Source organism: Orycteropus afer, unplaced genomic scaffold (assembly GCF_000298275.1).
Source record: "Orycteropus afer afer isolate SDZICR_OR568_19922 unplaced genomic scaffold, OryAfe1.0 scaffold00064, whole genome shotgun sequence".
NCBI classification, from domain to species: domain Eukaryota; kingdom Metazoa; phylum Chordata; class Mammalia; order Tubulidentata; family Orycteropodidae; genus Orycteropus; species Orycteropus afer.
The window spans coordinates 10,828,860-10,856,351 of NW_006921651.1; the positions used below are offsets into that span (position 1 = coordinate 10,828,860).

General features: G+C 43.1%; 1 protein-coding gene across 1 annotated transcript in view; it reads left to right on the plus strand.

Annotated features, from left to right (window-relative positions):
• The window catches only part of PIK3AP1 (phosphoinositide-3-kinase adaptor protein 1), a 126,999-nt gene that overhangs the window by 58,774 nt on the left and 40,733 nt on the right, over positions 1-27,492 (plus strand). The window contains exons 3-8 of the mRNA XM_007940051.1: positions 9,131-9,267; positions 12,421-12,565; positions 14,901-15,043; positions 15,174-15,306; positions 17,333-17,529; positions 20,500-20,689. Of these exons, the coding sequence (XP_007938242.1) occupies positions 9,131-9,267; positions 12,421-12,565; positions 14,901-15,043; positions 15,174-15,306; positions 17,333-17,529; positions 20,500-20,689 (945 nt within the window). The remainder of the gene's footprint in view (positions 1-9,130; positions 9,268-12,420; positions 12,566-14,900; positions 15,044-15,173; positions 15,307-17,332; positions 17,530-20,499; positions 20,690-27,492) is intronic.

Consider the following 27,492-nt stretch of genomic DNA (forward strand, 5'->3'; position numbering starts at 1 on the left):
ATGTGATTCCCCACATCATTTCCATCATCAAGGCCATGTTTTCCAATGCTGAACCTTCTTTGTTTCCAACTTTCACATTCCAATCACCAGTAAATATCAGTGGTTCTTCCTCAGTCCTGTTTTGAGTGCCTTCCAACCTGAAGCGCTCATCTTCTGGTATTATATCAAACAGTGTTCTGCTGCTATCCGGAAGGTTTTCACTGGCCAATTTTTTTCAGAAGTAGATCATCAGGTCCTTCTTCCCGGTGTGCCTTAGTCTGGAAGCTGTGCTGAAACCTGTCCACCATGGGTGACCCTGCTGGCATCTGAACTTCTGGTGGCATAGTTTTCAGCATCACAGCAACATGCAGGCCACCATAGTACAAGAAACTGACAGACAAGTGGTGGCTTTCTAGCTGTAAAATGGAAATAGAATATTTATTCCAATCTCACAATGTTGTGGGGATCTAATGAATAAAGACTATCAAGGACTTGCCACAATATTCAACAAATAGTAATTTTGAATGTTGTCCTTTTAATAATAAGAATGAGTCTGTTGCCCAGCCCTCTCACCTAGTATGAGTGCTCTATGTGACTTGAGTGTGGATCCAAGTGCATACGTATACTCAGTATATTCATTTGCACTGTTGTTTCTCAGAGCTGAGTAATGTGGACTCCTTCTAAAATGAAAAACAAAAATTATTATGAACGTTTAGTGTTGACAGATTATTTTGATGTTGTTTAAATATGTATAAACATATTTAACTCCTTAAGCTTATTGGTGTTTCCCAACTCTGAAAGCAAAACAAATGAACAAGACACAAATAGAGTTGTAAAGTGAGTAAAAGGGGAAGTTGACTACACTCATTTTCAGTGACGGATGATGCTGGTTTCTTGAAGCAGCGTCAGGAGCACGGCATGAGGCCTGTGGCACGGGTTCTGTGGAGAGTGCTTGCCGCAATCTCGCATCTTCCCTGGGTTGTTCTGTGATTTGCTTCTCCCACCATGGGAAACCTTTTGTTCACGTGCCACAAATGCCTCATTTACATATTGGCCGGCCTCCTCTGTTCTTTCCTCATTAGCCCCTGACATTGAACACAGCATGATCTAGCTACAAAATGATTGCAAACACAAACACAGGCCTCTTTATCCTGTGGCAGGACCTGATTATAATGTGTTGTTGTCACTAGGTGCCGTCCAGTCAATCCCAACTCATACTGACATCATGTGTTACAGAGGAGAACTGCCCCATACACACTTCTTTGCTGTAATCTTCAAGGAGTCAGACCACCAGCACTTTTCTCCCCCAGAGCCGCTGAGTGGGTTCAGCTGCTAACCTCTCACTTAGCAGTTAAGTGCTTACCTGATGATAATCTAGGAAATCTTTGCATCATCCTTAAAAACACTTTTTAAAATATATTGTTTTTAGAGCACTTATAGGTTCAGAGAAAAATTTTACAGAAAGTACCAGGAATTCCCATAGATTCCTTATCCCCCCTGAGCATGAGCTCTCCTATTTTTAACATCTTGCATCTATGTGGTACCTTTATTATAATTGATGAACAATTATTGACATTAACTGAAGCCCACAGTTTACATTAGCGTTCATCTTTTGTATTGTACAGTTCTACATTTTTGTTTCCTTTTCAATAATATTTCATTGTGTTTTTGGTGAAAGTTTACATAGCAAGTTAGATTCTCACTTGACAGTTTCCACACAGCTTATCCATTTCCACAAAAATGGGCCATTCATTATACTTTCCACAATGTGTCAGTATTCTCTTTAGTTGGACTTTGGGAGTTCCATTCCAGGGCTCTCGTTTCCCGGGCCGCTTACCTTCTCATCTTTGCTTTAGACTTAATGTTGACCTTATGGTCTCAGACGGATGCTTTTTTAGTAGAGCACCTTCTTACAGGTAATATCTTTAATTTTGAGTGCCACTCTGCTTTTTCACCACAAGGTGATCTCGGGATAGTTCTGGTTCATGGTTTAAAGCGTATGTCATAGTCTCAGGGAGTCCTCTGGTCTCAGCTGGTCCAGTTAGTCTGGCCTTTATTAAGAATTTGAGTTTTTCTTGTATATCTTTCTGCCATTCTGTCCGGGACCATCTATTGTGACCCTGGTCAGAATGGTCGTGGTAGTATCCAGGTACCATCTAGTTTTTCTGGTCTCAGGGTAAATGAAACCATGACTTGTGTAGGTTATCAACCTTGTAGACTTGTTTCTTCTCTGTTTCTTGGTTACCTTCTTATTCTTCTGCTCCTGGTGAGTAGAGATCAACAGATGTATCTTAGATGGCCACTCACAAGCTATTAAGACCTCAGATGCTACTCACTTCTCTAGGATGCATAACTGCAACTTTGTGAACTATATTATGCCAATTGGGTTCTCCCATGAGACTATGGTCCTAAGCCTTTAAACCTAGAAATAAAATCTCAGAAGTTGTTTTCTGTCTGAGGAACATCTGTTGCTGTGTCTTCAGTGAGTGTATGAGCTTGTACACACATATTTGTATTTATATGTACACATGAATAATTCTATCCTCACATATGTATATACCTATACCTACTCGTATACCTGCACTTGACTGCTAACCAGAAGGCTGGCAGTTCAAACCCACCAGCCACTCCTCGGAAGGAAGATGGGGCAATCTACTTCCATAGTGATACTGTCTCAGAAACTCAAGGGGGGGTCGCTATGAGTTGGGTCCAACTCAACGGCACATAACAACAACAACAACAACAACAACATACCTATATACATATATTTGTTTGTTTTGGTGTACCTATATGCCTGTGTGATCCCATATGTGATCTTACACTCATTTTTTTGGTCTTTGTTGGCATTGTTGCCATCTGTGCTGGTTACCTAGTGCCGCTCTGAGAAGAATATACCACAAATGGGATGGCTTTAACAAATAGGAGTTTATTCCCTTACAATTTGGAGGCTTTAAGTCCAAATTAAAAGTGCCAGGCTCTAGGGGCTGGGTGAAAGCCCCTCAACCTTGGGCTTTAGCTCTGCCTCCTGCTCCCAGCCAACTGGAGCTAGAGGCTTTTCTTCACTCAGACAGCTGCTGGCTGCTGAGGCTGACAAGCCCAAGGTTGACAAGTGAAAAGGCACAGTCCCGATGTTACCAAACCACATGGCAGGCCATTAATTCAACTCCATCGAAAGTCCCATGGTCAGCAGAGCATGGCAGGTTGTTGAACAACGACACAGACATGCAGGGTTCAATCATGCCATAAGCTAGAGATCATTCCCAAAGCTGTTTCTTATATACGGGAAGCAGACCACATACCCAAAGGCAGCTACTCAGCTGCTTGTGGCAGATCCCACCATGGAGTTGATTGCCAGTCTCATCATGGGGAATAACTACCACCAGCTGCCCAGCCACTCAACCAGGCCCAGCCAAGTTGACATAAAGCTTTGACTACCACACCATCTTATATATATGTCAAATGCTTTAGTGCTAGCATCTTTTTCTTTTAAGCACTTCCCAGCAACATTGTTTATTTTGGTCAGGCTGTGTTCACTGCACCCACATGTGATGCCACTTTTCCCATCACCAGAAATTACAGGTATCTGTGATCTAAAGTATGTTCCCCCTCCTAGTCCTGTAGGTTTCTGACACATTTAATGTCATTTGCTCACTTTCACATTATCATACAGAATAGTTTCACTGCCCTAAAAATGCCCTGTGTGCTACCTGTTCATCCTTCCCCTTCCCCATCTCCCCAGCAACCTTGCATCACTGTTTAAAGGCATTGTCATCTAAGCAAAAACCTCAAGCACAAATTCTCAAAAGGAACATATCTGAGAATTTTGTTAGATGCTGATTTGAGAAATATTGATTTATATCCTGCATAAGTCCCCAAATATTTAAAACTGCCTCCAAAATTAAACAAAGTATTAAAAAAAAGAGAAATAGGTGAAACAAGAGTGCAGACAGTGGTCAAGCTGGTCACCAAGCTGTCTGGCAGTGAGGGCAAAAAGTGAAACATACCATGTTAGCCTGTTCTTTTTGTCTGGTGGCGTAGTGCCTAAGGCATTTGACTGCTAACCAGAAGGCTGGCGGTTCAAACCTACCAACCACTCCTCTGAAGGAAGGTTGGGCAATCTACTTCCGTAGTGATACTGCATTGGAAACCCAAGGAGGGGTCGCTATGAGTCGGATCCGACTTGACGGCACTGAGTTATAGCCTAGTAAGAGATAGCAAGCAAGTGTTCTAGTAAGAGATAGCAAGCAAGTGTTCTAAGGAGAGAAACTTTCTCTGCCACTGATTTTAAAGAATAATTTGCACATGAGTCCTTTATAGATAAGACTTTGGGGAATTCGCTGCACAAAGGACGGATTTGTCTATAATTTTTCCAGAAGTTTTCTAGACCTTATAAAAACTGGGAGGATATTGTTAAATTTTAAAGCACTAAGAATACTATCGAATCTTAATAACACTTTAGACAGGTTCCTTAGGATTTTCAGAGTGCTTTCACTCCAACATTTATTATTTGCGTCTCAGAGCAGCAAAGGAGGTTTTATATTTAGGGTTAGTTTTGGTGTTGGGATAGGGGTTGTGAAGGGATCTACATGTTCAAGTGGGAAAGTTTGAGGGCCACCCATCCCACTCTGTCAGGTTGGTTTCAGCAAACTTAGGTCTGGGTTGGCATTTCCTTCAAAGGCAACCTTGAATCTGCTGAAGTGGTTGGACCCTGGCCCACTTAAGCTCCCTGCATTCTCAGTGGTTGACTGTGAGAAAGGCTATTATGGCTTGTGGAATTGTACGTGGTGTTCACCTCAGTCGGCACTAGCGGAATTACCCTGCAGAATGAATGCCATCCTGACTTCCTGAAATGAGTTAGCTGCTGGTAACTATCAGAGGTGTCTAAAGGGTTGGACTTGCTAGAAGGTGTGGTTTGTATACCCCACCAGAATGCAGGGGACTGGCACTGTTAGGATCAGTCTCATTTATATCAAGCTGCGCTCGCTGGCAAAATGATTAGCTGGTAGATTATGTTGCTATTTTCCTCTTCATCCCCACTCACATTATCCAAGTAATGCTTTCTCACCATGAAAAATATGAAAATACATGAAAGAGTAAGAGGAAGAAGGGAGGAAGGAGGCAGGGAGGGAGAAAGAGAAAGAGCAAAGGAGGGAAGAAAGGAAAGGAGAGATGTATTTAGAGGAGAGAAATCTTTATTTAATTGAGATCATACATTGTGAGGCACAATAGAAGATAATTTTGTGTTCTGCTTTTTTGCTTAACCTAAAACTTTCACTCTTGTCGCTTAAAACCCTTTGAAAAAAACATTTTTGACATTTTTTCCTTAGACATTTAGATGGTTTTCAGGTTTCCACTGATACAAATAATGATTCAGCACACATCTGGGTTAATTATCTTCGTCTACGTTTCAAACATTTCTTTTCTGCCTTCAGAGAGATTTCTGAAAGTAGAAGCCTATGGCAAAGGTATAAACATTTTAAAGTCTTTCTCGTTCTCTGTATATGGCCTTGTGGCTTGCTAGAAAAGTTTGACCAGTTTATACTTTCTTGAGCATTGAATGAAAGCGTCTGTCCTACCTCATCTTCAAACAGCACACTGAGTATACTTTACCTAATTTGACAAAAGGGAGCAGCATGCTTCCTGCTTTTCTGTGATGACCAACGAGGATGAATGATACCTTAATTTTGAAGGGGGCGTGATCTGTATTAGTTCTTTTGTGCAATGTCCTATCAGGTCTTGGGTGCTTTCTTAAAGGTCCCTATGATCTGTCCATATGTTAAGGAGATTAATTCTTTGTCATATTTATTTCAGATTTTTAACCAATTTATGATTTACCATTGGTTACATTTGGTAACAGCTTCTTGAGATGCCATTCACATGCCATACAATGCACCCAGGTCAGACATACAATTCAAAGACCTTTGGTATCTTCACAAATCTGTGCAGCCATCATCACAGTCAAGTTCTGAATATTTTCATCACCTCAAAAAGAAATCCCATCACCTTTAGAGTATAAGGGCTGTGTATGCACAGGGAAACAGCTCAGGGGGCAGGAGTGCATGGAGGGAAGGACACAGGGAAGAGGTAACTATGGGGAGGAAGTGGGAGGGGAACTGTTGCATTGTGGGAAATTATAGTCAATGTCATGAGACAAAGGATATGTGAACTGCTGTATGGAAAGTGAATTTGCTCTGTAAACTTTCACTCAAATCACAATTAAAAAAAAAAAAAGAAATCCCATCACCCTTAGCCATTGCTCCATTTACTCATTCCCTCACCCCACCCTCAGTAGAAGTACTAATGTCCTATGAGTCTACATAGATTTGCCTATTTTAGCCATTGCATATAAGTGAAATCATACAATATGTTATCTTTGGTATCTTAGCATATGTTTTCAATGTTCATGTACATTGTAGCATGTATGCACACTTCATTCCTTTTTATTTGCTAAATATGATTCCACTGTATGAACATAGCACATTTATTTTATCTATTCATCAGATGATGGATAGAAACCATGTGGAGCAGTTCTATTGTGTCCAATAGGGTTGCTATGAGTCAGAATCCACTCTATGGCAGTAGGTTTATTCTTCAGTTGATGGACATTTTGGTTGTTTCCTTCTTTTGGCTTTTATGAATAATTCTACTATAACCATTTGGATTTTGTTTTTAGTTTGTTGTTTACACAGGTTTTTAATTCATGTCATTGAGTCCATTATACTTTCTTGAGTTGTTTAAAATGAACAAATCTTTTTCCCACACCAATGAAAATGTCCACTCATATTTTCATGTTTTTAAGTTTAAAATTTTGTTTTTATTTTATGTTTTAATCTGTAAGCCAGAAACCAAGCTCACTGCTGTCGAGTCAGATCTGACTCATAGCTGACCCCTCCTTGGGTTTCCGAGGGAGTATCACTACGGAAGTAGATTGCCCAACCTTCCTTCCGAGGAGTGGCTAGTGGGTTTGAACCGCCAGCCTTCTGGTTAGCAGTCCAATGCCTTAGGCACTATGCCACCAGTGCTCCATCTAAATTTTATTTTGGCAGGTATGAGAATTAGGAAGAACCTAAATACTCCCCTGCTCCCCACCTGCCCACCCTAACAGCGGGCATTTTCCACGGCTTCCTGTTGAGTCATCATTCTCACCAACCACCCTTTACTTTGTACTGATTTTTAATGCTTTCTCATATATCAAGTTTTTATGGGAATGAAACTTTATTTTTGGACTATTATATCCACTTGTTCTCTTTGTCCATTCTGTTTAATTTTTTATAACTGTAATGTAAAATAGGACTGCCTTTCATTATTTTTGAAAACTTTACTAGACATAATACCTATACAAATGGAGTTTTCCTAGACAATAAAAGTAAATATTATCAAGAAGCACATCATTCCAATTAAGTTCACTGCAAAGAGGGGTTTACGGCTTATACTCTAGATTGTGTTTGAAAAGTGAGATTTTATTTTTATGGTTATTGATCTAGTCAATTATATTTTTTCTGTAATCTATCACTGTCCTTGGAACTCCCAGAGTCCTTTGCCCCATCTCTTAGCACTAGATTCTGCTGGGTCTCTGTCATGCAAACAAGGTCAGGCAGCCTGCCTGGCAGCACTCCTCCAGGCCTCCTGGAATAACGTGCCTTGGGAGAAATCGTTGAGAGCACAGGGGCGTCAGGAGTGTGTGCTCTGCCCCACTGCCCATCACGCTCTGTAGACATCATCTGTGAGTCCGCTGTCAGGCTGTGGGATAGGACCCCAGCCTGAGGCTGTAGGGCTTTAAGCTACATGACTGGGAAGCACCAGCTGCTCCCCTGGCCTGAGCAAGATACTGGGGTCCATGCCTCACAGTTACAGCAGCAGGACCTGGTGGTACTTTGGCCCCCAGCCCTGTTCCCTACCTCAGCATTCATGGTTATGGGAACACAACTTTTCCCCTGGCATGACCTGGGGTCTAGGTGCGAGTTTGTGGCTACAGCTTTCGAGGGGGCTTAATCTGCCACCTCAGCATTCTGAACTGCAGTACTGATTGCCACTAGCTCTGCAGGAGGCCAGCTCCTCCTCCCGAGGCCAGCCTGCAGGAGTCAGTCAAGCTAAGCTTACCTCTCACCCACCTGCCCTTTCAGATCATGGGCTCTCTGAGGGCAGGATTAGTGCTTGATCCATCCTCATGTCTCCTCAATGCCTGACAAATTCAGCTGGTTGTCTGTAAATGATTTAGGAGTAAACAAGACCCCAAAATAGGCCTGGATGGTGCTCCCTTCCCTCTTACCCGTCATAACCATTTTGGGGTCCTCTCTTTCTTTGGGGATCTGATGAAAGTTTTGGACTACCTCTCCAGAAAAGTATAGGTGTGGATGTGCAACTGTCTGCACACAGGTGCGCACGCACACACGTACCCACACACATGCAGTCTTGCACATAGCCTCAGAGGTAGGCCTGTCAATCACGGGTCCCTGGTTAAGAGCCCCTGCCTTAGACCTCTGGTGAGTGTCAGTTATACTGCCTCAGCATCATCTCATTCTGAGCCATACCCCTGCTCACCTGCTCTGAGTCTGGGTATGCTCTAATCTTGCCACAGTAGAGGTGTTGGCTGTGTAGTGATGTGGAACCTGGTTAGACTGATCTTAAGTTTGTTGAAAATGATTGCTTTTCACTGTTGCTTCCAGAGGGAGTGCTTTGGCTTGCCATGACCCCAGGGCCCAATGGCTTCCTGGACAGCACAGTTTTAACTTGATGTTCAGAGGATAACCTTTAAATATACAGTCTGTTTGTGATCCCACCTGTGGAGAAAAGGCCTCTTTTCCTTGCAACCACAAAAGCCAGCCCTGAGAGAAAACTGGAGGTAAAGCTTCTAGAAGCCTGTTGGTTGAAACGAGATTTGCTAGCCTCAGACAGCAGCCTGCCTCAGGTTTCTTGGTCTTCTTCTCCACCAGTCATAAACTTGCTGTCACCCTACCCTTGTGGCCTACGTAGTGGTTGACTTTTTCCCATCAGGTCCTCTTTCATGATTTCCTGAGTCACTCTCTTCAACTTGTATTTGACATTCAAAGCCGTTTCCTATTGGGTAACGTTTGGGGGTTTCATGGGGTATAACATGCCCACTAGTTCTCCTTCCTTCTGTTCCCATTCAGTGCTGTCCTCTGTTCCGTAGATTCTGGGTGTGACTCAGTCACTGACACCGAGGCTGAGGACGAGAAGGTCCTTCCCTGCTCGAAGCAGCAGAACTTGCCGCTGGAGAATTCGCCTGGGAACCTGATGGTGGTGCAGCCAGACCGCATCCGCTGTGGGGTAGGCATTCTAGGGTCCCGGTAAATAATCAAGGAGCTCTGGTAGTGTAGTGGTCACAACATTTGGCTGCTAACCAGGGGATTGGTGGTTCAAACGCACCAGCTGCTCCACAGAAGAAAGATGGGGCAATCTGCTTCTATAAAGATTTACAGCCTTGGAAAACCAATGGGGGTTGCTGTAAGTCAGAACTGACTTGATGGCAGTGAGTTAGGCATTTTTTGTTTTGGGCAAATAACCATCAGAATGTGGGCTTTTTAATGATGCATTTATTGCAATAAGAGGAGTGGGTTCTCAGGTTATACCTCAGCATAATCCCAGCCTTCCCTTGGGGTTTCCCCTATACATTTCTTATCCTGGGAGCCCCAATACCTGGATTTTGGACCTATGTAGCTGCTTTAAGTCAAAGAAGGAGGTCTGGAAATATTGTGGTTAAGGCATTTGGCTATTAACCAAAAGGCCAGTATGAGCCTACCAGCCGCTCTCTAGGAGAAGGATGAGGCAGTCTGCTTGCGCAAAGATTTACAGCCTTGGAAACCTTATGGGGCAGTTCTACTCTGTCTGATAGGGTCACTCTGAGTTGGAATCGATTTGGCTGTGGGTTTGGTTTTGTTAAGTCAAAGAGGGATGAGCCCAGGAAAGTTTATATCATTAATCTAAAACTTCTATTTCATGGATCAAAAAATAGAACATCTGGGAGAGCAACAGACATAAGCATTACCAGACACTTAGAGTATGAGTCGGGGCCGACTCGATGGCAAACAACAACAACAACAACAACAGAGTTTGAGACACCTGGAGTTGGAGGCGTCAGTCTGTCCCTACTAGCCTTTCCTGCTGAGTTCCTGCTAGCCTTTCTTACTTCCCTAGCTCTGTGAGGAGGGGGATGCTGGGCACCCTGAGATTGCTTCCCCATCAGCTCGCCACCTGTCTGGCCATGACTGAGTGCCTTGAAGCTTAATGGCTGAAACTTGCTGGCCAATATTGCTTGTTAAAGTTTTAGATAAATGCATATAGATAGCAAGGGTAGAAACTTCAGGGTGAGGCATATGTTAACAGATGACTTAAATGTGTTGGGCCAGCTGATATACCACTGTCAGTTAAGTCCCATGTACTGTTTATAGTTTTTGCATTATATTCCCTTTCCTGGTGAGGAATGTGTGATATTTATAGTAATTCAGAGCAGCAGTATGCTTCTCTCATGGATACAAGTCCTTCACTGAGTTTGCCACCATGGGCTCCTTGAGTCAGGGGAGTGGCAGCCCTGAGGATGGGAAGCACTGGTTTCCTTGCACTTGTGAGCGGTTATCTGCAGCCTGAGGCTATGAGGTATTGGGCAAGGACTCCCAGCTTGCAGATTGCAAACTATTGCTTTGGGCTGGGTTTGACACACAAACATGTCTGGCTTGATCTGTACCATGTTTTAAAAACGAGGCATATAGATCTGTGTTTCCAGCTTACTTTAAATCAGAATCTGGCCTAAAATTGGGGCTGAGCAGCCCTGGTCCCCGCAATTCCCTTTTCCTTGTTCTCTGTTCCTTACTCATTTTCCTTACTGGCCATTGCTGCTACCTGCCTACCCCATTTCCCTATGCCTCCAGATGAGGCTGTTGGATGTCTGTGGCCAAAGGGGTGTGGGATCAAACACTGGGTCCCTTCACATGCCTCTCTTATTTTCTAGGCTTTCTCTCCTTCTCCTGTCCTCCTGTCCTAGCTGCCCATTAACCTAGGATTCTCTTGCCTGTTGTAAGGTCTCTGGGTCCTGGGGAATCTAGGCTTGGGTTGAGTCCTGACTGTCAATAGAGGAGAGGCACTTGTTCTCTCTGGGTCCCTATACTTCCTGGAAGAAGGAGCAGGGGAACGGGGCCGAGCCTATATCAGGAGTGATTATACCATCAGCCAGGATCACACCACCTCTCTCACCTGGTGTAACATCTCAGCTTGCCACACTCTCCTCATGGTGCTTGTCATCAAGGGCTACTCTGTGGACTTTAGACCTGAATCGTGGGATGAACATCTGGAGTTTAGCTAGAGCAAGAAATCTCTCCTTTTTCCTGTTTTTTGGAGGACCAGTCCTTACCAGTTCCCATTGAGAAGACTACTTAGGAACATAATCAGCACAATAAAACAAGGTAATTCCATATGGCGGGCTCAGCAAGAGATCCTAAAGCAAGGGAAAGCAGTCAAGTTGCTTGATACCTTGGTTCTTAGGTCTTCAAAATGCAGGTAGGGAAAATGAATTCCCCAATCAATAATTTTTGCCTAGCCAGGAGCAGCATGTAGGAGCTAGACCCAAGAGGCTTTCTCTCTACCTCCCCTCACACTTTTAGATACATCAGAATCACTTGAGGAGGAATGTACTCCTAGGGTCAACTATTGGAGACCAAAAGGGCAGCATTTGCCCAAAAACAAAGCTCAGGAAGTAGGAAGGGGTAAGAAAGAAGGAGAATAGAAACAGGTAGCCTTGGGAGGAAGTGGGAAGAGTGCTGTACATTGAAGGGATTTATGTGATGTCACGAAACAAAATGTGTATAAATTGATGAATGGGATACTAATTTGCTTTGCATCGAGCTTTCACCCAAAGCATAATAAATTTTTTTTTTTTTTTTTTTTTTTTAAAGTTACCTGGAAATCTTGTTAACATGTAGACTCTGGCTCAGCAGGTCTGGGGTGGGGTCCGAGATTCTGCATTTCTAACAAGTTCCCAGGGGATGCCAATGCTGCTGGTCCCTTGGCCAAACTTTAAGGAGCAAGGCTAGTCTAGAATAGTATTTTATTTGTGATGAAGACCTTTTTTTTTAATATCTGATGTTCCCATGGACCAATGCTTTCATGAAATAATAATAAAAAAAAAAACACCAATTGCTATAAAATTTAATAAAAAGACATACAAAGGATAAGCCCTAGTTTTTTCTTGTTATTATTACATTCAGCAGATATAAAATGACTACATACAATTCCTGTAAAATTTATGAATGTTTATTCTCAAGGTTTGTAAACTCTCATTGGGATCAGTGGCAAGCAGTTCTCCGCCCAGCCCTGGACTGCAGACCCCACCCTGCTCTGGGGTACACACATAAGTCTAGAGCCTCAGGCCCAGCACCCTGACAGGGAACCCACGAGGGTGGGGGGACAATGACTGGTCTCCCATTCCAGGCAGAAACCACGGTCTACATTATCGTGAAATGTAAGTTGGATGAGAGAGTGACAACAGAAGCAGAATTTTCCCCTGAGGATTCTCCTTCAATTCGGGTGGAAGCCAAGCTAGAAAATGAGTACACCGTTTCGGTCAAGGCGCCCAGTAAGTAGCCCCCTTAACCTCTGCACGTCAGGCTTCGTTTAAGAGGCTTACCTTTGCTTTCTTTTTCCTTTTTTGTCTTTATCCAGCAGCTGAGAAAAGATTTGGGCTTGGTTGTTCTGTTCTGTTTAAATGAAATGTTCTGTTTTAATGAAAAGGAAATTGCAGAAATGGATATGTATGATGAACAAGAACTTGACATATTAACATTTTTACCATTATAAAGTTCATATATTAAAATGCTTTTGAAGTCAGAGAAGAGTAAGGGAGAAAGGTCACCTGATACCTGACCGCTCCATGTTTTTCTCCTTCTTCTGATAGTATCTATTCCTTTGCATTGTTTTTCTTTATATAATCTTATATAATATTTATTCCCTCTGTACTTCCTTACCCCCATGCTATTACATGGACTTATAACTTCCCATTTCATAACTTTTTTTTATTACATACTTGATGCAGAAAACTTGAATAATACAGTAGCTATAAAGGGAAATAAATAGAAAATTGCTCAATATACACCCCCAAAGGAAATAACTGGTTTCTGTATGTTTCCATATCTGTATACACAGCTTCATACTTTCTTTGTGCCCATTTTTGTTACTCAGTAGTACACTGTATTTTCTCACATCATCATAAATACTCTTTTACAAAGTGAGGCTTGATGGTTGCAAGGTAATCCATTGTATGGGTAGACCATAATTTACCTAACCACTCCCTTGTGTTGGGCCTGCATTTTATCCCCATTCTTTTTAAAGCCTCAGTTGAATAGAAGTGTCATGTTTTAATTGTATATTTACGTAATTTCTGATGCTCTTTTTTGTTTTTAATTGTGATGCAATGATCATCTCTGTGCATGAAGTTTTCTTTCCTCCTCCCCCCCCACCTTTGGATTTAGGATTATTTCCTCAATCCAGGGTATGGAACCCCTGGAACAGTGATCATTTTTAAGGCTCTTGGAAAATAGAACTTACTCGCTTTGTGAAACAGTACTGTTATCAAGCAAATTCACTCTCCCACCTCCAATATTGGGCATTATTATTTTAAATGTTTTTGCTCAATTCATAGGCTTTCATAAAGTAGTTCCTTGTTTTCATTTGCATTTCTTTGATTACTAGTGAAGTTGAGTATTTTTCCATGTTCTCTACTCGTCACATTTCCTCTTTTGTGATTCAAATCTTTGTGGTTGGTGTATTTTTAATTTTTTCTTTTCCCCTCAAACCCCTTCCTGTGGTGTAGAATCCTGCCCCGGGCTAAGCACATAGTAGTGACAGCAGCAGAGCAAGTGACTCGATTTCACTGGCCCAATAAGGCAGAAATGTAAGTTCTACCTCCCAGGATCTGTCGAGCCACTGGATTTTCCTCCATGTTTTTTTTGAGGCAGTGGGTCTACAGGAGTGAACAAAATAGATAGAAGCCCTTCAAAACTGTTGAATGTAAAACAAACTCAGCTCTGTAAAGTTGCACCTAAAGCACAATAAAAAAGAAAAAAAATTATAAAGTAAAATAAAATAAAATTGGAGAGTGGAAAAAACAAAAACCTGAATTACAGACCCGGGGAACTGAGAGTAGTCCTATGTACTGGTTTACTTCTCTTCCTCCTCCACTCTTACCTCACTCCTCCATCCCCCCAGTTCCGCCCACAAGATCTTCCTTCCAGCCCCCGATTAATTTCTTCACCATTAAAATGGAGCGTGTATAGCCACAAACACTTTTTCTTAAACCCTCGTTCTTCCTGGGCACCTCATTTTTTCCCCCTTAAGCCATGTTTCTCAAGCTTTAATTCTTTTTTTACACCATTATTATTTTCTTAGTCAAGTATGTCATGTATTATCATTTGTTTGATATTTTTTATTTAACTTGACTAGCTTTAAACTTTTTAAATTTTGTCCTAATCAAAATATTTATGAAACCATAGGCTATTTGCATTTGTTTTAATAAGCAAAAATGAATAATGACTATTCAAAGAAACATGCTCTTCCTTGTACCACCCACAACCCCTCATAGGCCAGCAGTGGTCTATACCCCACACTAAGGAAAACACAGCAGAGAATGGTGTTAAGGGGTGGGATGACCTGATCCGAACTGTGTTTTGAAGTCTCTTGATACCACCATGTTTGCATCAGTCACCCCAGCATCTTCCCTCTCCCTTAGCACTCCACATGTCCAGTCGATTACCACGTCCAGGTGACCTCATCTCACAGATAACTCTTTATACCTCTCTTCCCTCCCCTGCTTTTCTGGTTTAGATGCTTACAGTTTGTCTCATATATTGTTTCAGTAGCTTTCTGACCCATGGCCCACTGGACACTCATTTTATGTTATCTTTTCTTCTGTCCAGACCTTTCCTCTGGGAAAGTTTTTCTGAAAGTCTATTCCAGGGACTTAGTGGTATGTGAAACTACCATCAGCTATTATACTGACATGGAAGAAATTGGAAATTTATTGTCCAATGCTGCCAACCCTGTGGAGTTCATGTGTCAGGTAAGGATGTTGAAAGGAAACCTGAATATTTCTGGGCATGTTGTTTCTGCTCGTGGTCCATCAGCCTCTAATAGGATGGATGGGAGATACCTGGATTTCACTTCTGACCATCTTTGTTTTTTTTATTCAGGCCTTTAAAATTGTGCCTTACAACACAGAGACCCTTGATAAATTGCTAACTGAGTCCCTGAAGAACAACATCCCTGCAAGTGGCCTGCACCTCTTTGGAATCAACCAGTTGGAGGAAGAGGATATGATGACAAGTAAGCCAACAGTCAAACCTTAGGAAGCCAGCAGGAGGTGGATGCCAGCATGCATCTAGTCATCCTGTACACATATTTTCTGCTGGTCCCTGCTCTACTATTCATCCTTTCAGAAGGACTCGTTCTCCACTGGATAGCCAGAGATCCTTGAAATGCAAATCTCAATACTTTACCTCTTTGCTTAAAACCCTCTGTGGTTCCCACTTGCTTTCTAGACAAAGTCCAAATCCTTAACCTATTTATAAGCCTTTCCCAAGGGGGCCCTGTGCATTTCTCTCCTCATCTGTCCCTACACCCTCTCTTGGCTTCTATGCTCTTTTCTGTGGAAGCTATGACCTAATGAAAATGATGCCTGTCTCTTGCCTCCTTGACTCATGGGAATGCAGTATCTTCTTCCCCTCTCTGGCCACCTTTCACCTGACTAACTTCTCTTCACCTCCCTGTAGCAGCTTAAGCAGTGCTTTCTCAGGAAGCCTTTCTTGGACCTTTTAGTATGTGTTTTCCACCTGCTGTGGGAACCCCCTCTCCAGCGCCTTGGGTATCACCTGTCCTAGCACTTTTCAGCTTTCTCCATCGGCTTTTGTTGGCTATAAGCTCAGTTGAGGGCTGGGACTGTGTCTGGGTGTCTGGCTCATTGTTGGTTTTGAACAGATACTTGTTTGATGAGGAAAGATACTTGTGCACGTGTGATGTGCTGGGAACTAGGAGAGGCCTGGTGCTCTGGACAAGATTCCTGTCAGGGAGCTTCTGTGGACATGCTAATCCTTCACACTGTAGTTGTATTGCACCGGTGGTTGCCAGGTCTCGGTGACCTGCCTGTGTTCTGTCCTTCCATAACCCAAGAGAATCATAAAGATGCAGCTTCATCACCTTCTAACCCTTCTCCTGGCTGCCATCTCTTTTGTGTTCCCCATTTTGCTGCTGTGGAATGCCCTCGCATCATTTCTAGCAGGTGTTAAGCTTGGTGTTACATGCTCTTAAACTTGGAGCTAAGGAGAGAGCATGTCATAGCCTGACGTCATGAAGCCCCAGGGATGCTTTTAGACCCTTTGTCCTGAGGATCATATCCTCGTGAATCAGAATCTTGGCATGTCATATTTTTCAAAAAAGTCATTGTTGGGCTTCAAAGTAAACTTTTATGGGGGAAAAAAAAAAAAAGATGTTTTTTTCCCCTAACTCCACAACCCAGACATGTGCATTTTCTTGGTTGAGTTTAACTTGCTATAAACCAAAACCAAACCAAACTCACTGTTGTCAAATTGATTCGACTCATAGCAACCCCTCCTTGAGTTTCCAAGACAATATCTCTATGAAAGTAGATTACTCAATCTTCCTTCCAAGGGTTGACTGGTGGGTTTGAACCTCCAGCCTTCTGGTTAGTGGTCAAATACCTTAGGCACTACACCACCAGAGTTCCCAGATATTATTATTGAGGGGACCATGGGGATCCAATGTTTTCCATGAACATTCAAAACCTCTCACAAGCAAGGATTTCAGTGAACACTGTCTTATTAATCCTCCCAGGATTCTTTGAGATAGTCTGTAAGTATTTCTTTAGCTCAAAGTTAAGGGCTACGGAAAGAATAAGTAACATACCCAGAATCATTTAGTGTACCTTTATGACATTGGGATATGAGCTAAGAGATGGACTTCTGTCCTTTAATAAGCACAAAATGAAAGTTCAAAATATGATTCTTGTCAGACATTGTGGCTGTTGTTTAAAAGTTTAGAAACTCAGGACATTTTCTATTAATTTTATTTCTTGGGATTCCCCTATCCTTTTGGACAAAGAAAGTAGGATATTAATGATTAGATTTGCTAATTAATTAAAAGATCATCTCCTCTGTCATCCAAGGATATGATCTTCAGTGGTACCACTAAAGGAACTGTCAAATGGGTTCATCAACCAACCAACAATGACTGAGTGTCTAATGGGTGCCATGCTAGGCTTGATAGCATTGTCTCCTTGATCAAGGATGAACAAGAGTTTATCTGTCCATTTAGTGTTCCATGGCATTTTTTCCAGATCAGAGGGATGAGGAATTGCCCACTTTGTTGCATTTTGCTGCAAAGTATGGACTGAAGAATCTCACTGCCTTGTTACTCACCTGCCCAGGAGCCCTCCAGGCATACAGTGTGGCCAACAAGCACGGCCACTACCCCAACACCATCGCTGAGAAGCATGGATTCAAGGACCTGCGGCAATTCATCGACGAGTATGTGGTAAGGTCAAGTTGGGAGTAGTGCCAGAATTGGAATTAAACTCTGTGATCCTAGAGCTGCCTTTTCACCAAATATATGGCCATATTTCATCTCCCAGATGTCCTCTTGTGCCTCTTCTGGCTGTCAACAGTATGTGGGTTTGAGAGATGAGAAGCTCTGGTGTCAGATGGACCTGAGTTCAAATCTCTGCACCAACGCTTGTTAGTCACATGACTTTGGGAAAGGCACTTATCTGCTCTGTCAGTTTCCTAATATGCCAAAGGAAGATAATAGTAGTTCTACTCATAGGGTTGTCTTGGGATGAAGAATAATAATATATGTAAAGGACTGCAGTCCACCCTCAAAGAATTTATAGAGACATGTATAGAGTGAATTTGCTGAAGTCTGATGCTGATCACCCTTCTCCATTCACTTTGAAGGCACCTTGGCTTGGTTCTCCCAGCTTTCTCAGCCACCTTTAGGCCCAGGTGAGCTGAGTTGGGATTGGTTTCTCATTAGCAGAGGCTACAATAAAACTCAGCATCTGAGGTATCAAGGAGGCCAGTTATAAGGCTGTGCCTCCTGCTAACAGCCTGCCTCTTTCTGACCTCTGCTGAGTCTGACCTTAACCATCAGATATTCCTAGCACTTAGTTTGCTATCAGACTTTGGACCCCAGCTCCTCCTTGATCACTGACTTCTGAGTCCTCTTCTGAGCCCTGTGTCCTAGTACTGCCTCCATTGTCTTGGAGGCAGCTGCTCTTCCTGGCCCTACCCCTTGATGTATTTCTCTGCCTTCACAGGCACACAGAAGGCAGGTAAGAACAGCTCAACCTCTGATACATGGCTATTTAACACCGTCCAATCTTGCTCTCTCTACCTCCAGACAGAAGTGAGCCTGACACCTCCCCAGAAACTTAATTATCTGCTTTGTATTTGAAAATTCATAGGCAGTAGCTCACTGAGGTACCTTCGCTTGGGTACCTTCCCAAGTTTGGGGTATATAAGTGTTTTGAGAGAATAGAACAGTATGAGTCCCTGCTTGGGGCATCACAGGTATAAATGAGGCTAAATGGTGCTTATAGGCCAGTAGTATCTGCTTAGTTTTCCTTTATTTGGAGTCACACGTGTATCAAATGCAGTGTTTCATTTCTATTCCAATAGTTTTTATTAAGGATACATTGTATCCATAGTTAGTAACGACTATTGTTGAATTTCTTGGCTTGGCAAATGTATTATCTCATTTGTTCCTCACCACAATCCTGGTAAATTGACACTATTGTGACCCCATTTTACAAGTGAAGAAAAAGGCTTAGAAAGGTAAAGCAATTGTGCCTAACACCACTCACTAGTAAGGGGGGAGATAGGATCTGAACCTAGTTTGATGCTAGAGTTGGAGCTTGTTTATCTTGCTGTATGTAGCAGGAGAAAGAGCTCTGGTGGCACAGTGGGTAAGGCATTTGACTGTTAACCAGAAAGTTGGTGGTTCAAACCCACCAGCTGCTCTGTGGGAGGAAAATGAGGCAGTCTGCTTCTGTAAAGATTTACAGCCTTGGAAACCCAAAAGGCAGCTGCTGTGAGCCAGAGTTGACTCAGTGCAGTGGGTTTGGTTTTTGGTATATAGCAGGAAAGTTTAAGATGTGCTTTCAGTTTGCATTGGTGTTTATCAGGTTCACATTACTCGTAGCATCTTTGCTCTTTGACAATTGTCCCTTCCAATGCATCTTTAGCATTGCTGCCAAGAGACCGTCCCTACATTTTGCGTACCACCTCTAGTTTCCTTTTCCACCACAGCAAAACCAAATGCCAGGCCCCTCTGAGTCTGCAACACTTCATAGCCGTCACCTGGTCCACTCCTTGAATCTCCCTGGGAAACTGACATAGAGTGTCATTAGCAAATTAGCTCTTCAAGGGTAGTGATGATGAAAATGAGGATTTTTGTGGGTTCGTGCTGAAATGAGGGTTGTGAAACCCCAGGGTTTCTCACCAGGAAGAGTTGGGCAGCTGTTTCGGAGAAACCAGCCCTCTGGCTTCACAGGCACTTGGTGGAAGAAGGACAGAAGCCAGCCTTTTGGCCTTCAGGGCCTGCCGTCCAAAACTGGCCCTCAAAGCCCTGTTGGGTCACATGCAGGACATGAAATCAAGTGGGGGATGGATGGGAGCTTTGGAGAAATCTGCTGGTAGGAATGGGAGATGAGTGTATTGAGTTACAGGGGACCTCTGTAAACCCATAAGTGCATGAACACCTAACTGCAGCCCTGTGTTAGCCCATTTAAATTCTGGGGTGACTTGTCAGTAAGCATCACATTCTCCTGTGTCATTTGTTCCTTGTTGAGAAACCACCAGAGTGCAGTAGAAAGGTTGAAAGCTAGGATTTTAAGTCCTTAAGTAAGGTACTTGGATTTTTCTAGCTTTCATTTTCTCATCTTTCTCAAGCAGTGGTGGAAAGGTTGGCATGAGATAATGGAGAGGCTAGTACCTAGCATGGCACCAAGTACATAATATGTGCTCAAGAGAAAGTTTTTAATTTTCAACCTCGAATCATTGGACTTTTAATGGGTGTCTCTTGACTGTATAACTCATGCTTAGTGTTATGGGAACATACAAAGATTAATACTGAAAACATAAAACAACCATCACTACTACCCATTTCCAAATTTTTCCTCACCTTTGACAAAAGCTTAGTAATGACTGCACAATATAATGAACATAATTAATGTCACTGAATTGTACATGCAAAAAAAAATGTTGAAATGGCAAAGGTTTTGTTACATGTATTGTTATTACAATAAAACACATACACACATAAAACAAAAAACCCATGGAGCTGACCTCAAGGAGCTTCCACTCTGGAGGGAAACTGTTGTACACACACAGTTGCAGTCCTGGCCCACCTGAACCTTTGTTGCCCTCCACAAGCCCACTTAGTGGCCTAACTCTACCCAGAAAACCAGGCTGTCTTAGTGCCTGTGGGTCCTGTCTTCTCCTTCAGGAAACCGTGGACATGCTGAAGAGTCACATTAAGGAGGAGCTGATGCAAGGGGAGGAGGCCGACGCCGTGTACGAGTCCATGGCCCACATCTCCACAGACCTGCTCATGAAGTGCTCTCTGAACCCCGGCTGTGATGAGGAGCTCTACGAGTCCATGGCCGCCTTCGCCCCAGCCGCCTCTGAAGATCTCTGTAAGTAGACTGCCCAGTCCTGTTCCCATCTTTGTGCTGACAAGCAGCTTTCTTCATTCTGTATTATGGGGGGAAGTCCCTGCTTACCCCCACCCCACCCCAGAGGGATGAAGATCCTGTTTTACTCAAACATAGATCTGTAGTCCATGCTGTGAAAAGCAGAATCCCTTTCCAAACTTCCTCTGTGGTGAATGCCCCTGCCTGGGTAAGAGCTTAAATAAGGGCCTGGGAACCAGTATTGATGAAGGCATTGCCTTGTGATCTAAGAATCTAAATCTGTGGCACTTAACCCTGCCTGTCCCCAGTGTCTCCCTTTTGTGACAAACATTTTGTAACACCTCCTTTATGACCGTACCATGAGATTCATGAACACTATAGCCTAACTCTGGTGGTGCAGTGGTTAAGGCATTTGGCTGCTAATGAAAAGGTTGGTGGTTCAAACCCATCAGCTGCTCCGCAGGAAAAAATGAGGCAGCCCGCTTCTGCAAAGATTTACAGCCTTGGAAACCTTATGGGCTAGTTCTACTCTGTCTTATAGGGTTGCTATGAGTCAGAATTGACTCAATGGCAATAGGTTTTTATAGCCTACCTATATATAAAATTTTGAGCAGTCAAATATGCTGCTCTAATTGAAATATAAAGAAGAAATGAAAGAAGAGGAAATGCCCAGATGTGCTGGCAAATGAAGACGTAATAAAAATGGTTGCAGACACTTATCAGAACCGCTGTCAATGTCTTGGCCTCAAATGCAACTGACACACATCTATTGTATCAGGGACCCAAATTGTATCAGGGACCTAAAGAGTGAACCACTCTTCACACTCTCATCTCCATTTTCCTAGTTACTGAATTCTGGAAAATTGAGTATATATTAAAGCAATACAGAAATATGTTTATTTATGAAGCAATTTAGATTCTGGGCTCAGATAATTATAAAAAAGATTTGTTTGTTAGTTTTTGGTGATCTGAATTTATTGGATTAATATAAGTAAATTGTTTCCAAAGTCACATCTCTAGGGTATGGTTTTTCTTGTACATGCTGAACAAGTTTTGCCCATTTTTGGTTATCTGTAATTTTTCCTTTTTCCCCCAATTGCAAAAGTAATACATTCTTACAAGAACTTGAAGCCATGTAGAAATGTAGAAATGAGTTGATAAATAAATTCCTTGTGACTCCATCTACCAAATCAGTATAGCACTAGTAATATTTTGGTTGGCATATTTGTCCATATCTTCCTTTGAATCTTCTGATATTAAATATAAAATATTTGTACACACAGCTGTATATAAATATACATGTGTAAGTATATATCATAAATAGTTTTTTAAAAACCTATATGTACGTCTAGCAAAGGAGCTCTGGTTGTACAGTAGTTAAAACATTCAGCTACTAACCAAAAGGTTGGCAGTTTGAACCCACCAGCTGCCCTATGGAAGAAAGATGAGGCAGTCTGCTTCTGTAAAAGATTTACAGCCTTGGAAACCCTACAGGGCAGTTCTACTCTGTCCTATAGGGTCGCTATGAGTCGGAGTCGACTTGATGGCAGCGTGTATGTCCAGTAGGACATATGAAAGTCATGGGGCATGAGACACTTGATAGTACAGGATTGTCCCACACATTGGAGCACGTCTTGCATTCTTCCCCCTTCTCCCTCTAAATGCCAGTAGTGTCCCTGCATCATTGTGACAACCCAAACATCTTCATAGATTTTCAAAACACCCCCTAGAGGGCAGTGCTGACCCCCCACTTTGAGAACCACAGGTCTCAACAGTGTTGGATTTCAATGAACATACTGGGCTTGAACAAATATACTTGGGGGGAGGGGAGCAACAGTGGACCCTCTAAGCACCTTATTAACTTTGCCATTATTTGCTGTCAAATGTAAACGCTCTGCAACACTGCCTAAGACTTGGCCCTTCTTCCTTCTGGGTCTTGTGAAATCAAGAAAGACAGTATAAATGCTCTTCCTGTTTGAGCCATGACCCAGCAGGGATGTGTGCCTGTGGGAGAGAAGGTGTCACTCCCACCATCCACTTCCTTTATCTCATTGAATCCTTAAAGCAATCTTGTTGTTAAACTCTGGAAACTCACTGCCATTGAGTCGATTCTGACTCACAGCGACCCCCTTTGGTTTCCAAGGTGTCTGACTAGGCAGTCTACTTTGTTGTTAGGTGCCATCAGGTAGATTGTTGACTCACAGCGATTCCATGTGACAGAGTAGAAATTGTCCTGCAGAGCTTTCTAGGCTGTAATCTTTATGGGAAGAGATCACCAGGTATTTTTCCCATGGATCTGCTGGGTAAGTTCAAACCAACCACCTTTCATGTAGCAGCCTAGCACTTAACTGTAGTGCCACCATTTCCCTAAAGTAATCCTATAAGGATGGTTTTATTACCTGCACTTTACAAATGAGGAAACCAAGGCATGGAGAGGTTAGACAGCGTTCTAGAGTTGCATAGCTAGTAAGTGACAGAACTCACATTTGAACCCAGCTCTGTCCATCTCTAGGATCATGTGCTTTACATCATGCCAGGATGTTTAGTCTAATGCCACTAATTTGAGTCCTGATTTCTTTTAGAGAAACCATTTAGCAGCTACAGTCATGTTTCCCCTTTCTGTAGCCCCAGAATTCAGATACCAAAACAGCCTCTGGTGTTCCCTGCCCTTGGACCTCCATCTATCCTAAGAAGGATTTTTGGAGCATCTACTATTTTTCAGCTACTTTTCCCTCCTTGATATCAGGGATACAAAACATAGCCCTATCCATTTCTCTGTGTGTAGCCAGGACCTATTCACAAAAGAACACTTGAAGAATGCCTGGTACCCACTTAGGAATCTAGAGACTGTGCCCCACCATTTCTGCCCTGTATCCATGTTATAGGCAATTGAGCAGGAAAAGAATCCCCACTTTACTGGCAGTTTACTATTGATAGACAGCCTGAACACTCTGTCCTCTTGGGGGTCCAACACATGACATCCTCCCACCACATCAGTAGAAAGCTGCAAGGGATGCTAAAGGCCTCCAATCCCACTGACTCCTCCACTGTCATGCTTCTTAGAGAGGAACAGTGAGGTTCACCAACACTGCCCAAGACAGCAACGTGTATGGAGCTAGCTTGTTTGTGACTAGTTGGCAGCTTGTAAAGTCAAACAGGGCCATAGGATTCTGGTTGCCATGGAGCTAGAAGGAGGTCATCAAGAGGCAGCCTGTAGACTTCAGTTGCTTTTGATGGAGAAAAGAAATCCACTACATTTTTCATTTGCCAGATCATATAAACATATATATTTTCTTACTCCAGACATGGTTTGGCTGTGTTTCTGTCTCTGTGGTTGTTGGGCTTAACCTTGAGAATGACCACTTGCCTACTGGCCCAGAAGAAGGAGCTGCTTATCCCTGGGGAGGAATCATTCATTTATTTTACAATCAGTGATTCTAGGTGAGAAGGAAGTGTAATCCATAAAGAAGTGGGACAGAGGACAAACTGGTAAATCTAAGGTGCTTATTGGCAGCTCCCTGAATGGTTAATTTGTAGCTGAGATTAATATGCTTGGCTGCTGACTGAAAGGTTGGAGGTTCGAATCCACCTAGAGATTGGAAGAAAGGCCACTTGGAAGAAAGGCCTGGCCATCCACTTGCAGCCTTTGAAAGCCCTATGGAATACAGCTTTTCTTTAATACACATGGAGTTTCCATGAGTTGGTCAACTTGATGGCAACTAGGTGTTGTTTTTTTAACCCAGCATCCTAAATAAACCGGAACATTTTACAGCCCTTTTAATACTGCTTTTGTCTCTGTTATCTCCTCTGACCAGCCTTAGACTTAGTGGGTAGAATTATCAGCATTTTCCAGGGGCAAAAACTAAGGCTCTGAGATCTAGTAACTTCCTTAAGTCCCATCAAGGGCAAACTGGGTCAGGAACCTGAGTCTTCAGATTCCCAGTCCAGGCATCTGTCTGTCACCCCAAGGGGCACAGGGTTCTCCTGGCCCACCTTCTTTTAAGATCTGCATTTGCTAGCCCTGGGATGGATACATACACAGGAGCTATTTGTAAATGTTAAATAGCTGTGTTTATCAATGTTCCACCTTCCTTACCATTCAACACTAAAGGTTGGAAATAAACATATTAAGGAAGTTAGACTGTGTTCCTTACTTGCTCACTCATTCACTTGTTCCTAGGACAAACATTATTGAGTACCCCCTCCCCCTCGCCCCCCTCCCTCCAACCCCTTGCAGGTCACCTAACTGTGCTGGGACAAATCTGCCTCTTTTTGACTCAAGTTTGGGGAAAAGGGGCTGGTAATGAGGTCCCCTTCTCTGGAAAGAATTCAAAACAACCCTTAAGTAGAAACAAAAAACCAAACTCTGCCATCGAGTTGATCCCAACTCATAGTGACCCCTCCTTGGGTTTCTGAGGCAGTATCTCTACGGAAGTAGATTGCCCAGTCTTCCTCCCGAGGAGTGGCTGGTGGGTTTGAACCCCAGCCTTCTGGTTAGCAGTCACATGCCTTAGGCACTAAAGGAAGTTTCCACTCTCCAGGGTTAGATGAAGGGTGGCTGGGAGCACTGTTGCTGTCTTTCTCCTTTGAATTTGTGTGGGTCTCTCTCATTCCCCCTCCCTTCCTCTCTCTCTCTCTCTCTCTCTCACACACACACACACACCCTCCCTTCCTCTCTCTCTCTCTCTCTCTCTCTCACACACACACACACACACACACACACACTGCTCACTGTCTTTAGCTTAGATATGCTGCCACCAGGTGGTAGCTACGTGTCTTTATCACACCTTCAACTTTGCCCTCCATTCTCTTGAGAATTTTTTTTCAAGCCGCCACAGATTTAAACCATCAATTTCCACACCTTAGTATATAGGAGGTAAGCTTATGCAAACACGAAATAAAAATCAAAGCAAACCTCTATTAGAATGTTTTTACTACTTCCTAATCTTTTCTCAGTTGGTTCTTTGGTACCTAACCTTACCTTCAGAGAATGATATGGTGGTCCTGGTGGTCCTTTGACTTGGGTAATTAATTTTGTATTGAAAGCCTCATCCAATGACTGGTCACATCTCTGAGGTTCTGGGAGAACTCAAGCCTTGGGAGCCATTTCTGGGAGGCCCTTGTCCAGTCTGTTTCCAAGGTAATCTGCTTGGTATCTCAGAGGCTCATCTTTGTTCTATAAGGAGAAAGGCAGAAAAGGAGAAAGATGTACTCTTTTGCTGCAAGAAACTGTAAACTCACACAAGTTGCTCTAATTGGTCCCAGAGGGCTATTCTTCCTCATGTTACCCCTGCGTTGAACTTTTCTTTTGAACCCTTGAGGTTCTGTGGCTTGAGTTTGTATATAGTAGGGAGCTGATTTAGCCAGAGTTAACTTGCTGGCTTCTCCTAGCAACCTTCTTGGTAAATGGTGTCTCTGTAACAGATCATCTCAAGCACTAAGTGTTTCTTTACATGAGCTTCCCCATTACAGCCTCTCTTTGCAAGCTGGGTTCCCTCTGAGGTGGAGGCACAGCCCAGCCCAGCCCAGCCCTATCAGTATGAGCCCAACTGAAGGACCATTTGTAAGTCAAGTCACTAAGTTACTGCTTGACTTCTTCACCTGCATCTACTTCCCTTATCTGCATCCTTTTCTCTCCAGAGCCTCTTTCCCTGCAGCTGCTGAGGCTCTGTCCTCATGGTGCCCGCCACACACCAGTAAAGGCAAGAGATATGTTAGGGGCTGTAAGGCCAGGTCCGAGGAGTGAGCTGATACCAGCAAGAACAGAACTGAGTCTGAGGCAGGGTTGTCTCTGTCTTGTCCAGGGTGGAAACTGGTCCAGAGCATCACAGGGGTGAGGGGCTAACCATGCTGTGGGAGATGAAGCACAGTACACTTCCTGGCTTTTGATCCCTGTCCTCTGCTCCGAAGTGCAAGAACTGTGTTGGAGACATTGGTGCTTGGTAAAAGCATGCACAATTGAAGCTTCAAACCAGTTCATTCCGTTTTGGCCTCCTGGTTCTTATGTAGACATAAGAATCACCTGGGAATCTTACTAAAATGTGGATTCTGATCCAGTATATCTGGGGTAGAAATGCAAACTGGTTCATTCCAGGGAGTTAAACTGGAATGAACTGATTCAAAGCCCTGTTTTAAAGTTAATAAGCTCTGGTGGCACAGTGGTTAAGCACTGACCAAAAGGTCAGCAGTTTGAACCTACCAGCTGCTCGGTGAAAGATGTTGTGATTTGCTCCTGTAAAGATTACAGCCTTAGAAACCCTAGTGGGCAGTTCTACTCTGTCCTGTAGGGTCACTGTGAGTCATAATCGACTTGATGGCAACAGGTTTGGGTTTTTTTTTTTTTTTTTTAAGATAACTCCGTGACCACCCCACCCCCACCAGCAATCTGCTCCATCTGGACCTGCACTGCTGTGAGGCGTACTTTTCTCAGGCACTGCACATAAATCACTTCAGACTCTAGTTATTAATATGAATCTCTTGTGACCTGTCCTATCCTGATTAGGAAGCATCTTACAACTTTGTGTGCTCTGTAGTGTCTGGCACTGTGCTCTACACAGTAGATTGATACTCAACTGTTTCTTGAATTTGAAAGGACTAGAAAACCAGGCTCAATCCTAGATTTTGTGGGGTGGAGTAATTTGCCAATGTTATGGTGCAAAGACCTCACTTTCCCTGATAGTTGGTGGTCAGACATCTCTCAGATGTCTCACTGAGCGTGAGACATCTCAAGGTGGCAGGCACACCTTTGACCACTCCAGGTGAGACGTCTCAGGGTGGCAGGCACACCTTTGACCACTCCAGGTGAG